At 49.9% G+C, this 15,360-nt stretch overlaps 1 protein-coding gene across 1 annotated transcript in view; it reads right to left on the bottom strand.

The window, feature by feature from the left end:
* Positions 1 to 5,318: 5,318 nt before the first annotated feature.
* ADPRHL1 (ADP-ribosylhydrolase like 1) overlaps positions 5,319 to 15,360 on the bottom strand; it is a 37,766-nt gene continuing 27,724 nt past the window's right edge. The window contains exon 8 of the mRNA XM_019746598.3: positions 5,319 to 12,697. Within this exon, the coding sequence (XP_019602157.3) occupies positions 8,839 to 12,697 (3,859 nt within the window). The 3' untranslated portion in view covers positions 5,319 to 8,838. The remainder of the gene's footprint in view (positions 12,698 to 15,360) is intronic.

Below are 15,360 nucleotides of genomic sequence, written 5' to 3'. Positions count from 1 at the left end.
CGTTCTCAGCAAAGAGTGTTGATGGCAAACTCCTGCACTCACACATCTGGGGGAGCACTAGTGATTTCAATGTGCCAGAAGGGCACTGTGTGGTGTCTGTGTGTCTGACCCCAGCTTTGCCTCCTGCCATGTGACCTGTTTACCTGAGCTATGAGGACCAGGGATGCTGACTGAGTAATCTGGTACCCGTGACCTTCTCACAGACAAAAGGACAGGATGAAGGAGGTGGGTTTACATCCTTGTTGGCACAGCAAAACCCTGTCACTGACACCTGTCAGGGGCAGGGGCCACAAGGATAGAAGCAGAAACATTTCCTAAGGAGGGTCCGATCGGTCAGCTCAGTTATGCCAGGCCAGTGTCAGAAGCTTCCGTCCTCCACAGAGAGGAAGTGCTGAGCCTGGACTGGCAGCTCCCAAATGACAACTGCTGGTCAGAGCTTAGGAGGCCCCACAATCGGCTGTAGTAAGACTCACGGCCGCCCTGTGCCATGTGGTGCTGAGTGCCGATTGCACAGCGCCTAACGCAGTGCTCACACAGCCCCATGAGGTAGGTGCTACGATTCTCACTTTAGGGTGAAGGAAGCTGTGGTGCATGCGCCCACATGCACACGAGGATCACCCCCTCCATCTCGCAGGCACCCCCACCCCCCGCACACCCGTGCATGCTCATGCACACACAAGGAACTTTCCTGAGGCCACGCAGCCAGTTTGTGGCAAGGCAGGACTCAAAGCTTGCAGCTGGCTGCAGGTTCCCTGGTGCCAAGGCCGCAGCAACTACCTGGAACCCCACAGGAAGGCCGGAGCCCCCAAGCCTGAGCTGCTCCGCTGTAGTGCAGAGTCCAGCTCTGGGAAGGGTTGGAGGAAGCTGCGTGCCTGCCCCGAGCCATGATGCCCAGTTGGAAGCAGTGCTCACCAAAGTGGTGTAGGTCTCGCGTGCTCTGGCCCTCACGTGCTCACTCATTTCACTCTGGGTCTAGCAAAACCCCAGGTTGCAGATCTCAGGGCTGGCCTTACCCGGGGCCCACAGTGCCCTCTGGTGGCCACGGCGACGGCAGTGGCTCGGTCACTACCAGGACTAAGGATTCTGGGGAGGTCCTGGCTGAGGGGCATATGGGAAGTGATGGCCGCATGAGTCCTGTTCCTGAGCTGCCCCTGCGCCTCCCCTGGATGAGTACAGAGGGTGGACGAGGACAGAGGACCCCCCTCCTCACGAGAGTAGGCCAGGACAGGATTCAAAAGTTGAAATGGGCCCATCCCCTGTTTAAGGTGCCATCAGGAAAGTGTCTTCTGGGACACCAAGATGACTCCATCACAGACTCCACCCTGCCAAGCTCTGGACCCAGTGATCACATGACTGCCAGCAACCTGACAGGCAGGGCTGGTTACTGTCCCAACTTAAAGATGGGAAAGTGAGACCTGGAAGTTTGCTAACTTGGGCAGTGTCACGAAGCTATAAACAGAAGCACAGGGTCTATGCAGCACTTATCCGGGTCCTGTGACTCTTGAAAACATTGGTATTTAATTTCTGGTCATAAAAATGTCTCCATGCATTTAAATTAACTTAGAAAATAGTGACAAATGTAAAGACAAGAAAGTACCTACAGATCCACCATCCACAGCTAACCACTGCCTGCCTTTCTGTGTATTTTTCGGTTTGTTTGTTTTCTTCCTTTTACCTGTATTTCACATGTTTGGATCTACTGTTTTGTATTGGATTTTATACATTAAATGATAAGACATTTTCCGTTTCACAAAATTATTTTCAAGCATGATTTTAGATGACTGCATCTATCTCACTGAACAGATATGCCATAATTCACTTAACCAGCCTCTATAGTGGACAAATATTTCTGTCATGTCTGTCTCTGTCTTGAATAATATCACACTGAACAGATTGTTTTTAACATTTTTATGAAAAAAATATTTCCTTAATATGATCCCTAAAAAAGTAGAGTTATCAGACTAAGGACCCACACTTTCTAAAGATTCTTGATACTGATTGCCAAGTTGCTTTACAAAGGGAGGCACCAATTTGGGGCCCATCAGGAATGCCTGTCTCAGCACACTCTCAAAAGTACTGAGTGTTACTGTTTCCTTAAAAAAAAAAAAATTGTAGGTGGGGAGGTTTGTCTGTTTGATAGACCAGTGTTGGATTGCATTTTGTGTGTGTGTGTGTGTGTGTGTGTGTGTGTGTGTGTGTGTCCTGATTTAGGCACTGTCTGCACATGTGTTCTGTTGGGTGTTGCTGTGGCACTATGCCTAGTTCTTGGCTAGGAGAGGAATCCGTCCCAGCAGACGTCAGCAGAAAGGGACGTAGCAGGTGGCATTTAGTAGCCCAAAGTCTCGTTGGCGGGAGTGTAAGGAGGTCTTCAAGCTGACTTCGGGTCCTCCCATGGCCCCCAGAACAATCTTCCTCTATGCTACTGGAACCAGGCAATGGCTAACTGTGTTTCCCTACTGTGGGCTCTGGATCCTCACTGTCCCCATCCTGGCTGAAGGGATCTCCATGCTGGGTGAGCCCAGCTGTAGACTGTAGACTAAGGCCCATGAGGGGTGGGTCATGAGTTTGGGCTTCCGTGCAGAGGGGCCACAATTTGCCTGTGGGGAACTGCAAAATGTAGAAAAACAATAAGGTAGTTCTCTTTCTGTAGCCCAGTACAACACTAACTGTGGCCCTGTGACATTGTGACTGAAGGGGAGCAGATTGCCACCCCAAAATGTGCCTCTTTGGGATATTGAGTATTTTAGTCTGGTTAATTTTAAGAAATAGCAAATGTGAGAGAAGCTCTGAAAACCTAGTAGAAGGTATCCTTTGTGAAAGGACATTTACACTGTAAGGGAAACCTCCATCTGTAAGGGTGTCTCCTTCACTGCACTGGGCTTGCCTTCCCTAGCATGGATTTTTAAATCTGTGTAACAACCTTACTGTCATGACTGCTTGCTCACAGTTGTGAAAGAATTCAGGAGGCACAAAGGAACAGAAGTCACAAAGCTCATTTAAAAAGAGAAACACCATCAGAGTTGTTGCTAGGGTCTAGGGTAGACAGCTGTGCTGAGTTTCTGTTTAGCTGGAGTTTTATACTTTTCTAACCAGGATGTAATTAATTTGCTTCGGCCTGTAGTGGAACCTTCTGTTGTGTTCAGCTTTGTCTGTTGGGTGGGGGGAGGCTTGGGGGAAGGTGTGGTTAAACTTGTTATCAAAACCTTAGCATATGTTATATGAATTTAAATTGGAGCCACCCCTCCATCAAATGGCTGCCCCCCGACCCCACCCCAGCCTCGTTCCTGTTTACCCACTCCTGTCTTATCACTTACCTTTGTTTTTACTGTGCTTTTCCTGGTAACCCCCCATAACTGACTCTCCACCCCCAACATCTTTTGTCTTTAGCTGAAAGTGGTATTTAAGGTGATGGCTACCACAATTTTGGTGAGTTACTTTTCCGGGGTCTCTCCAATGTACCCATATACAGGAGGTATACACCTTATTAAACTTTAATTTGTTTTTCTCCTACTAAGCTGTCTTGTGTTAATTTGATTATTAGTCCAGCCAGAAGAACCTTGAGGGATAGAGGATAATTTTTCCTCCCCAACATGATTAATGAGATATATGTATTTGATCTTTGCTCCCAGTCTCTGGCATAGGGCTCCTAAAACCCTCGGAATATCCTGAGTGATAGGGTGAGCAGAGCATCTTTTGTTTTTCATAATAAGCCCTTCCCACCAAACCTGAGTTTACGCTAACCAGGTGACTCTCTGAAGAGGGAGGTTGGTTGCCAGGGAGACCAACCAATGATTAGAGGGTTGGAACTCTTAGCCCGACCCTAGACCTCGTGGAGGGTAGGAGGAGCATGAGATTGAGTCACCAACGGCCAGTGATTTAATCAATCATGCCTCTTAATGGAACCTCCATAAAAATCCTAGGCTACAGGGTTTGGAGAGCTTCTGGAGTGAACACGTCCATGTCCCAGATGGTGGTGCACCCCAACTTGACAGGAAGAGAAGTTCCTGCTCCCGGGACCCATCTGTGAACTTCTTCATCCGTATGTTCATTTGTAACCTCTATAATATACTTTATTATAAACTGGTAATAGTAAGTAAAGTGTTTCTCTGAGTTCTGTGAGCTGTTATAGCAAATTATCAAACCTGAGGAGGGGGTCATGGGAACTCCGATTTGTAGCCAGGTTGGACAGAAGTGTGGAAACCTAGGGACCCAATACTGCAATTGGTATCTCAAGTGGAGGCGGTTCTGTGGGCTGAGCTCTTAACCTATAATGTCTGTGTTAATCAGGTAGATGGTATCAGAATTGAATGGGATTGTAGAGTACCGCCGGGTATCTCAGAGACCTGGAGAATGGCTTGGTGTGGAAAACCGCACATTTGGTGTCAGAAATGTTTTGAGTTATCAAAACAGTTTTCTTTGTAGGTCCCTTTATTCTTTTAGGGAAAATACCGCCAACTCTTTCACAGGTGTAGGGTAGATTCACAAATTGCGTGTCCAGTAGCTTCCTAACCTTGGAGTGAATTCTGCTGCATCACCCGGGGCTGTGGATCTCAGCCAAACCAGTCCTCTGTCATCAGATAACTGAATTATCTGTGGGCTTTTGGAGAGCTATATAGATTCTTATCAGAAATCCTTCCTGGGCAAAAGGAGAGGGGACACAGTGACCTCATCCCATGGAGCTCCTGTCACTAAGGAATGGTTCAGGACAAGAGGTGCCCGCGTCTTTCCAAACCTGCCTCAGGAGCAGCGCTCAGCCACCCCCGTGCGCTGAGATCGCTAGGGGAAGACAGGCTCACCCCCTTTGATGGTCTTTGTGCTCTTCACTACAGATGAATGAGCTCTTCCTCTTCCAGGAAGCTAAGAACCACAGGCCTGGGTCCGGGCACAGCAGCTTCTCTGAACGTCCTGGAAGGAAGCGGACATGGAATTGCTGTGCCCTGACCCCTGGTGCCCTATGCCCCTCTTCTCCTGTGCAGTCTGTCCCAAGCATCTCCCAGAGCTGCCCTTTCTTCAGCCCAGCTGGCGCCCAGGCTCTGCCTACACTTGGCCTGGGGAGCAGCCTTCTCTATTCTCGCCCAAAGCCTAGGTAGTATCCTGGGAAGGCCTGCTGCTTGTTTTTCCCAAGCGCACCCGGAGGGATTTTCTTCACATGAGGGCCTCCCAGATCCAGGAGCCTCCCTCCTCTCCTTTGCTGACTGAATCTCCCCACACCCACCGTGGCCTGGGGCTCTGCTACTCTCTGTGCTTGCTTCTCACCCCACAGCTGACATGAAATTCCTACCTCCTTCATGCAGCCCCTCAAAGAGGCAAGAAAGAGATTTGTGATGGGCAATATATTTTATTTTCTTTCTTTAAAATTGTTTTCAGCTGAATAAAGTTAGTAAAAGTTCAAAGGAGAGACTACAACAAAATAATATTTAGTAATTTCTAATGAATCCATTTTAGAGTTTGTATACAAAGGAGGATAAAACAAGGAACGGAACATTGAGCTGTGGGTTAATACATAATTCAACAATTAAAAGACCATAACTCAAACAGCAAAGATGCCTTCATTAAAAAAATACAGAAGTGATGCTGAATTTGTAAAATTCTAAGGAATGACATTCCCCGATGGACCGTCTGATATACAAGGGCACTCGTGATTCTTCGATTGATGTTTCCTGCATGAGCCCCCCCTCACTTTCCCTGCAAGGTACGTACCATACATGTGGCTGGCTGACAGATGCACCTGTAAACTGTAGAAAGAGCTGTAAAAACCTAAAGTGAGGTGTAAGCTATTCTGACATGCAAAATCAAGTATGTCAACCAAAAAGCTTATATAAATATTTGCTGTGGGTTTTAATTTAAAATAAAACCCCTCTGCAATAATTATTTTAACCCAGGATGCCACGTGGGTCTTTCTTTTGTAGAAATGGCAGTCATGTCGACAGTGTAAACTCTTCAAAAGCTATCCTTTGACCTTATGGTCTCTGTAATGTGAAGGTACACTGACCACTCATAAGTCCTCATGAAAAATCACTCTCGATTCTTTTCTATGGTGACACCCCAACATTGGCATACAGGGCAACGTAACCTGCAACTGTATTTGGTGACACAAGAGCAAGGCCCCTTAGGCTGAGCACGTGGCCTGCTGGCTGGGGCACAGACTCCCCCTGTGCTTGCCAGATATTTTATTTTAAAAAGGGAACTCCCAGTAAATACAATATTTTTATCTCCTTTGTCGGTCATCACATTCTCTGCCAAATAGTGCCTCAAATCCTTTGTGAAACAAAGTATTAAGAAAGAAAGAAAATAAGCAGGAAGTCACCTTCCCAGCGCCAGCAAAGAGGCCCCTGGCTGTGAACAGGTGTGGTGGATGGGACCATAACAAGCCCCGCGCCTGTGGACCTCTGCTGGGACCCCTCCCTGAATATTTGTCTCATGAGCCTCTTGAGTTTTGCCCAAGTCTAGATGCAGCCTTCCCAGAACTCTGGTGGTGGTGGGGGTGGGTGGTGGGTAGGGGCACGCTGGGCCCCCAGAGTCCATGCGTTTGGAGAAAAAGCACCCTATTCTAGTGGACAGGGAACAGCACTGGAGCCAGTGGCCCCAGTCCTGTCCATGGGCAGCCCTCAACCCCAAGTGGGAGCAAAAGGCCAAGTGAGGTGCCTCCCTAGGGTTCTGCCTCCAAGAAGTTGGGGTCCTCATCCAGGTGCCCAGACACTAGACACAGGGCAGTGCTGTCCATGTAAGTAACCGTCACATAGACCAGCTCACGCTGCTAACAACGAGTAAGTCAGGCAGACAGCTTCATGTGTAAGCCAGGAGCGCTGCCCCTGCTTCACAGAGGAACACCCCAAGGTTCCCTCTGAGAGGTGACAGGGAGACCCTGCACCAAGGCCAGCCCATCTGAGAGCTCCTGTGGGACTCTCAGACCTGCCTGACAGTGCAGTTGAGGCGTTTCCAATCCGCTGGCTTTTAAATGAATTGCCTGATTAGACAGAGGAGGGCAGCAGGAAATGAGCCCAGCTGATCACGCATGGACCTCACGATTCCTGCTTACCCTGCTCAGTGCCATGTAGGACACCATGCACGTTGGTCACACCGGGCCGAACCGTCCTGGGTTGCTAGACCACAGCGGCCCAGGCTCGGCATGGATAGCCTGAACACTGACAAACCCAGTTGTTTCTAAGCGCCCTAGCAAATCGTAAATCGGAAAACACCCTCCTCTAAATGAACACTGACATCATTAAATAAGGAAGATTACAGCACATGTCAAAGTAAGCTTCTCCGGACAAGTAGAGATTGTCTAGAAAATTGCTCAGCTGCAAAGTTAGCAAACATCAAGAAGTCTTCAAAAAGCAGAAATCCATGTTCCACAAGAGGATGTCATCGAAAACAGTGAGCTGGCCAGCGGGGAGAGTCACACCGTCAGTTCCTTCTGAAAACCCGTGGCCCAAGTGCGTCCACAGAATGAATTGAGCAGCACACATGTCAGGTTTTCAAAGACCACTTCACAACTCTCCAACATGCATGTGCTGTAACATTAAGATTTTAAAACTGTCCCCAAGATATGACCCCAATTGTGTCTGTGCTTTAGAAGAGATGCTGAAGAAAGAAAAACAGTCCAAGGTAGTAACAAAAATTATCTTGAGGTAGTGTTATTATCGGCGATTTTATTTCCTTCCTTATACTGCTATACACTATTCAAAACTGAAAAGGCATTATCTTAGTGACTGAAAATAAACTGGAATAATATAACATCTTGGGGAGTGTGGGAAACACTCATATGCTTTTCAGGAGAGTAACAGCAGGACAAGAGAGCATTGTGTTCGTGTCATTAACCAGCAATGCTGTCCAGGTTCCCAGCAGGACTCAGAGACCCCATGGAGGCTGCTGTGATGACAGTGAAAGACAGAGGCTGACGTTTTATTTTCCTCACCACGCCCATTTTTCTGAACGAAACCGTCCTTGACTGTGTGCACCAGGAAGCAGTGTTGAAAATGACCTTTTAATCGACCTGCATCCTCACCTTCTTCTAGAATTGACTCAGGCGTTTCCCGTGGTCTGTTCTGCTCTGGCCCAGCTGAGCCCAGGTGTTGACCTTCCTAAGCAGAAAGAGGAGGTGCCAAAGCCTGGATCCCAACATCCTAACTTCGTCTTCCTGACCTTCATCCTGGCCAGATGGGGGTCGTGGACCCAAGCCATCCCACTGGGAGTTGCTGCGGGAAACTAAAGCTCTTAGCCCTTCTTCCAGAATGTGTCAGGGTTACCACCATGTTGAGGGGGTGGCACTGGCTGTGTCTGAGCAAGTAGGGACCACAGTCTGAGGCTGACCACATCTGTGCCTGCTGAGGACCCTGCAAGGGAAGAAGTGCCCTCAAAGACCAAAGTTGGTCCAAGCTCCCTATGAGGAGACAGAATGGACACGTGAAAAGTTCAGCACCAAATGTAAAAGTGCTAAAAACAACACTGTGAGAAGATAGAAGTGTGTGGTTGGATGCACTCCTAGTGAAGATGCCTCCAGTTAAATAAAGAACGGGTCCGTGGTAGACAAACGCCTGGTGTGCCTAACACATTCCTCGTCCTCGCTGTTCAGATCTCCCAGGAAGAAGCCCACGTGCACTAAGCAAAAGGTGCAGAACTCCACAGCCCATGTAGGTAAGAATGTGCTGAGTTACGGAACTTCAATCCTCCTGGGGTCAGTTACTGTAAGAGTGAAAGGAAAGGACTACACAGACCTCTCTGAATGTGGACGTTCAACGCTGTGCTCCTTTGGAGGTGGGAAAAACAATCTACAACCTGAGTGAGGAGCAAAAACTGAGTCATTAGACATGTCCATGGCTCATAAGCTGGGGGCCCTCACTTTGCAAGTTCAAACGTGTCGTTGGCCCTGGTAATTTTGGGCCGAAAGGACAAATCAAAAGACCTCTGGTCGCAAAAGCTTTGGGCTCTGTATTTTGCCAAGTGTGCTGACTTTCTTCGATGTTCAAGATCCAGAGAGCTTCTCCCTACCCCAGGGATGTCTGGGGGTGCCTCCTGGGCTGGGTCTTGGGGTGTCTGGCAGCCCCCAGGTTCAGGCGTCGGCATTGCAGAGCCTTGTGCTGGCTCGGGGTGGGAGGACGTCTGGCCCTTGGCCACCTCATGACAGTGTTCTCCCACCTCGTGGCGCGCTCCAGGTGCCCCCTCGCCATCCCTAGGGGCTGGTCTCTGGGACTTCCAGCTTGTACCTGCAGGGGACGCCACTGCTGCAGAGCTGCCTGTGGGCTGCACCGAGTTGTGGGATGCCACCCTGCCGTCCTGGGCTTGTGCCAAGCGCCCTGCCATTTCTAGGGGGGAAGGTGCTTGGTTCTCTTCAGTGTGGGCATTGTGTCCTTGAGTGGGGTCCTCTCTAGTCCTCACCCATTGTCCTGGTGTATGTTCTGGACCTGTCTCAGCGTGTCGGCAGGGAGTCTCCACTTCAGCAGTCACCATGTTACTCACTTTGCCATCCCTGGTCTGTATTTGAGCCCCTTCAGAGCCACGCAATGTGGCCTTCTGGTCCGAAGGAGCTACTCCCTTCTGTCGAGGACCCTTCAGACCCACCAGCCCTGAGGCCCCCTCCTCTTGACTCCCCAGCCCTGCCTGTGGTAGCTGTGGCCTCTTCCTGACATTTATTTCCTCTAGGATGCCAGACTGTATGCGGGATGCAGGCAGCAGCTGTGCCTGGAGGTCAGGACACTTTTGGGGTGCCCCATCCACCTGCTGCCCTTCTGCTGCTGTCAGTGGCACTGAGGGAAACTGACAGGAAACCCCAGTGCGGAGAGGAAGCTGCTTTTCAGACATGAGGTGCTTCTCGTCCTTGGCCTGTTGGTTCTCAGAAGGTGAGGGCAGTTTGCCCAAACTGTGGTGCAGAGACCTGGCTACACTGCTTCCCTGTTGCACGGGGAGATTTGAGGTTGGAACCGGGGACTCTGTGTTATTCCCCCGAGGACTTGTTTGTGCAGCTATAGTATTTCTGCTTCGAGCTGTGGTATTTGTTTTGCTTGCTGCTGGTTCATTTGAAACCCCCACTCGGGACTCGTTAGGCATGAGCTCAGGGCCAGTGACCTCCTGTGGGAGAGCGGTCAGCGCCTCCAAAGACTGTGAGGTTGAACGTGGGCGCTCCCCCAAGTTTTGGCAGACGCGTCCCTCTGCTGCGCTGCTACTGTGGAGCTTTGAGGGCTCACCGGGTGTCAAGAAGAGGTGGCAGGTGGGTTCCTGACTGAGATCCTCTGTTATAAAACTGTGACTTGTTGGCGAGGAGCTGCATTCCCCCTTGTGCGAAGTGTCCCACTCTTCGGGCATACTGTTTTTGGGTTTCAGGGTGTTACCTGGCGCTGGTGCTGTGTGACTCTTGGTGGTCCCTGTAGCCGTCCCCGACCTGGGGGCTTTAATACTTGGTTTTGGGCCTTCATTGAAGGAGCTTGGTCTGTTCTCATCCAGATCCTGGTTGGGGCTTCCTTCAGCCATCAGCAGGGGCAGGGCGGATTCAGTTAATCGTGGCTTCCTGCGTTCTTGCTCATGCAAGGTGTTCTTGTCCACTGTGGACATGCTCTCTGAACTTGTCCAATCCTTGGCCGGTGCCGCCACCAATGTTGAGGTGCCCATCGAGTTATTCTTGTTGGGAGATGGCACTAGCTGACTCCCAGGGACAGAGCGGCTGTTTCCTCTCAGACGATTTTCCGAAGCTGTGGGATGATGGGATGGGGTGTCTTCATCACGGATTGGCATTTCATCTGATTCTGACAACTGGTGCTTCTCATAACTGAGCTCAGAAACATCCTTGCTTGAAATATCCTTATGGTTCTTGAGCTCGTTTGAATTCCCAAAACTTCCTTTGTTTTCCTTTCCTCCAATGGGACTTTTCTGTGGTTTCAGTGTTGGAGCTGTGTCTGGGATGTCACAATGGACACTGGCAGCGCCCCTTAGAGTTGTGAGGCTGAGGTCTGCCTGTGAGCCCCGCTGAGAAGGGGTGCTGAGTCTCCCGGGTGTCCCCTCAAGCTTGCTCACTCCGGTCTTGGCCAGGTTGGCACTTTTACTCTCAGTCATAGTGGGAAATAGCACTTGTATGTTTTCAACCACACTCTCTCCTCCCAGAACATGGGAACATTGGTCTTCACTACCAGATGCCTTTTGCAGCATGACAGGAGGGGGTGGCATTTCATGGACAACAGGAAGTTTGACAGTTATTAGGGGAGGCTCGAAGGCTGACTCTGTGTGCTGGGTGGCCTGGGCTGTGGCTGCACTGAGCGGTGGGATATGTCCTGGTGCTGTTTGTTCTGGGAAATTCTTCTGGATGGCGAAGAAGGGGTCTTGCTCTGAGTCTGAAATCACTCTTTCTGTTTCATCCTCCGAACTGCAAACTATCAAGTCCACTTGAGGGGCCTCCTCCGCTCCCTCGCCCAAGGGTCCAGGGCACAAGCCCACTCTTGCCCCCTTTGCTTCCTGGGTATCATCTGTAGTGCTGCTTGCCTGGGGACCCTGCATCCTGTCACCTCCCGATACCCCGGTGCACCCTGGGCTGGCTGGTTCAAGTAGGGATAACACAGGCTCGAGGCCAGAAATGGCTTCGCCCCTTTGGGATGCAAGAAAGGGGGAAGGCTTGTGGACACACTCAGGTCCTGCTCCAGGGGATGCTGTTTCCAGACTGTCTCTGGAAGCTGTGGCGTGTGGTTTCGAGGACTGTGCTGGCCCCTCCCCAAGCAGCCCCTTTCCTAGTGTTATGTTCCCACCGGGTGCTGTCTCCTCTGCATTGGGAGACCTGCCTCTTTCTCTTCGGGGCATGTGTCCCTGATCCGAGTGTCTGATTTTGGCACAGTGGGACAGCCAGCTTCTGGGGCTGCAGACGACTGTGGCAATGCTGAAGGCTGGCACAGGCTCAGCTGAGCAGGCCAGAAAGTGGGCCGGGGGCATCCTGATGCAGGTGCTGGCCATGGTGGCCACGCAGAGCTCGCGGATCTCGGGCCGGTGCATTTTCTTCCTCTGCAGGTTCTTTTTCTTTCGCTCCTCTGTGCGGAGCAGCAACATGCTGGCCTCTGAGCAAAGACAACTGCTCTGCTCAAACTTTTCCCGCAGCTTGGACAGGACTGAGCCCCTCTTGCCTATGATCTTTGGCAGGAGGCCCTTGGCTTTGGGCCGCTCTGCGGGAGGCTTTTCATGCACCCTCTTCTCCTCAGCCTCCTTCTCCTCTGCGGCCAAGAACTTCTTCAGAATGTTTTTCACAGTGTTTTTCCCAACAGGGAGGCCCCACCGGGGCTTATCACCACAGAGGGGCTCCCGGCTCCGTGCTGAGCCGTTGGCCCCCTCCCTGGACTTTTCCAGGAACTTGTTGACGGTGGCAGTCACCAAGCTCCTACCTGGGCTCTGCTTGTCCTTGAAGATCAGCTTTCCCACCTCCCGGGTCTTCTTGAGGTAGGGCTCCCGGCCAGTGCCCATGAACTTGGCCTGCAGGAGCTGAAAGCGTGTGGGCCGCCGGTTGGTGTCTTGGGGCTCAGTCTTGCAGCTCACCTGACTTTCTCTACTCTCTGCCCTCTTGGTGGGAGTCCGCCCCTGGGGCGCGTCTTCATGGCCAGTGATGTAGAGCAACAGGCTGCTGAGGATGGCACGTACAGCTGGGTCACAGGTCACCTTACTGACCTTCTTTTTGAGGGCTTGGGAATCAATGGGTGTCTTATTGCTGCAAATCTTGCCACTCTTGGGGCTGTAAGGAAAAATGAATTATTACAGATATTATCATTTTTTTCCAAGGTGACTTCATAGAAAATTTCTTATGGAACACCCCCTATTTTGAGTACCCAACAAGTCCTGGAGGAAAAACAGAAGACTAGGGGCCAAAAGACTTGGATTCTAGTGCATCTCTGCCAATAACTCAGAGACGTCAGGGACACCCGTCACCGCTCTGGGTCACTAGTCTCTTTTCTGTTAAATAACAATCACAGTTTGGGAATCTACTTTGCATGTGTAAGATATTTAACTTTTTATGATAAACATATTATACTTGTATAAATGGGAATTTATATCTCTGTGCGGTTCTGTGCATATCTCTAAGTTTAAGTATGAAACACGAAGTTAACATTGTAGTTACGTGTGTATCCTGACTCAATCCCAAACTGAGCCTCTGAGAATAATTAGTAAGACGGCTGGCCCTGGGAGGGCAGGAGGGGCCTCAGCTTTGGGGAGGGGTCTCTGAGGCAGGAACACCTGGGCAGTGGGCAGTGGATCCTGAGAAGAGAGCAGGGACACCACTGGGACCTGACTTCTCGAACCCCTTGGAAAACACTCCCAGAGAAACCCCAAGACAGAGCCCTGAGCCCTGAGCTCACGCAGCTCTATCCCTGTGAGATGCTTGTCAGCAAGGCCCCCATGATTCCATCACCTCAGCCCAGCCACTGACTCGGAGGCTGTGACCTCGCAGGTCTCTTGCATGGTGGGTCTCTGATATTTGATAGGGTTTCTCAGCCCAGCATCCAGGCTGGGAGGCTCACTAAGGAGTGCATCTGCTGACTACACTGTCAAAGCTGGAGGGTCCTCCCTGGTGGGGCAGAACCATCTCCAACCTCTCCACATGGTAGTTCTGTAAAGATGGACCCAGAATTAATAGCCTAACCATCACACATTCTAGTTATTCATTACAAGGACATGATCAGGATGTAGAACAAAGATTACATGTTGCATGGAAAATCTTCACTGTTATTGATGATATTGAAAAATTGGAGACATCCTAAATGTCCAACACTGGGCTGCTTAAATAACAGCACATCCGTATTTATAGGAAAATAGTCTGGTATAGAAAGTGCTCCTGATGTAAAGCTAGGAGTACAAGCTGCAAAGCTCTTTGTGGACTTTGGCCCAACTGTATTTTTAAGAAGTTTCACAGACACACACAGTCAGGAAATAGGCTGGAAGGAAATATACAAACATATTTTTCTTTTTGTACTTTTATGCATTTTTCCAGAAGAGAGCATTTTATTTTTAGAAGCCACACACAAATATCCTTTTAAAAAGCTGTTACTTGTGCACTGGTGTGATTGGGGGGTCACCAAAGGCCCACCCCTTCGATGGCCTCACCCCGACAGGACATGGATGATTTATCACGTGGCAATTTGACCCTACCCTCTGGGTGAGCCTGTGCAGTCACCCAATGCCTGGGAATGGATTCCGATATATAGAATTGCAAAAGCCAAAAACGTAGCCTCGGACTTCTGCCTCCTCAGGCTCCCTGAGAACCCCCAAATCACCTTGATGCAGTGAATTCACACAGAAAGTGGCTGCTTCAGTTATTCTAACACACCGTGTTTCCCCGAAAATAAGACCTAACCGGACAATCAGCTCTAATGCATCTTTTGGAGCAAAAATTAACATAAGACTTGGTCTTATATAAAACCCAGTATTATATTATATTATGTTATATTATATTATATTATATTATATTATATTATATTATATTATATTATTAAATTATGCCTCGTCTTAAAATAAGACCAGGTCTTACATTAATTTTTGCTCCAAAAGATGCATTAGAGCTGATTGTCTGGCTAGGTCTTATTTTCAGGGAGTCAGGGCAGTAGAGGACATCAGAACACTGCAAGGACTTGTTAAAACCTGGAGTGCTAAGCGATCCCACCAGAATTTCTGACTCAGTCTGTCCATGAGGGACTGAGAATTTGTATTTCCAATAAGTTCCCTGAGTGGTAGTTGCTACTGGCCCAGAGACCCCACTTTGAGAACTACTGGGATAGATTGAGATATTTCCCAACCTCAGACAACTGTGGATTTGAAGAACCAACGTGGTGGATCAGGCTTCTAAAATGAAACCAAAACCTGAACCCACTCCTAAGCCACAATGTGGTGCGAGCCAGCATGGCCTCGGAATAACAACTACATAAAAATTCCAGGGCCTGGGGGTGCCCCTCCAGCGCCAAGAATTCTGAGAGGCTTGCCTGTTCACTGAGAACCAGTAGGAAGGTCAGTCAAGCCCACCCTGGAGGGCGCCAGGCTGTGTGTGACTTCACAGCTGGTATGTCCACCCAGGCTGCCCACATGCCCTGGACCAGCATCAGGGGTTGCGGGGGACCAAGGAGCAGGCCTATTTTGGTATTGTTGGTCAGCCTTTGGTGCATCAGGCTGTATCTGGGAAGGCTGGTGATCTCACACCACGCCCATCTGTGGTGCCTGCCTCATTGCCAGCCTGCCCACTTTCCCTGACCCCCCTCCAAGTGATCTATGGAATGTCCTCTCTCCCTGATGACCAGATCGCTCACTGAGGGCTGCACTGAGTCACCAGAGAACTCCTTTTACCTGAGGAGGCAGGTTTTCAGCAGCCAACACTGGGGACTCAGTGGTCCAGGCCAAAGCCTTTCAGGG

The sequence above is a fragment of the Rhinolophus sinicus genome, chromosome 16 (assembly GCF_057876585.1).
Source record: "Rhinolophus sinicus isolate RSI-liver-muscle chromosome 16, RSI-T2T, whole genome shotgun sequence".
Taxonomy (NCBI): Eukaryota; Metazoa; Chordata; class Mammalia; order Chiroptera; family Rhinolophidae; genus Rhinolophus; species Rhinolophus sinicus.
This window is presented reverse-complemented; position numbering and strand designations above follow the sequence as displayed.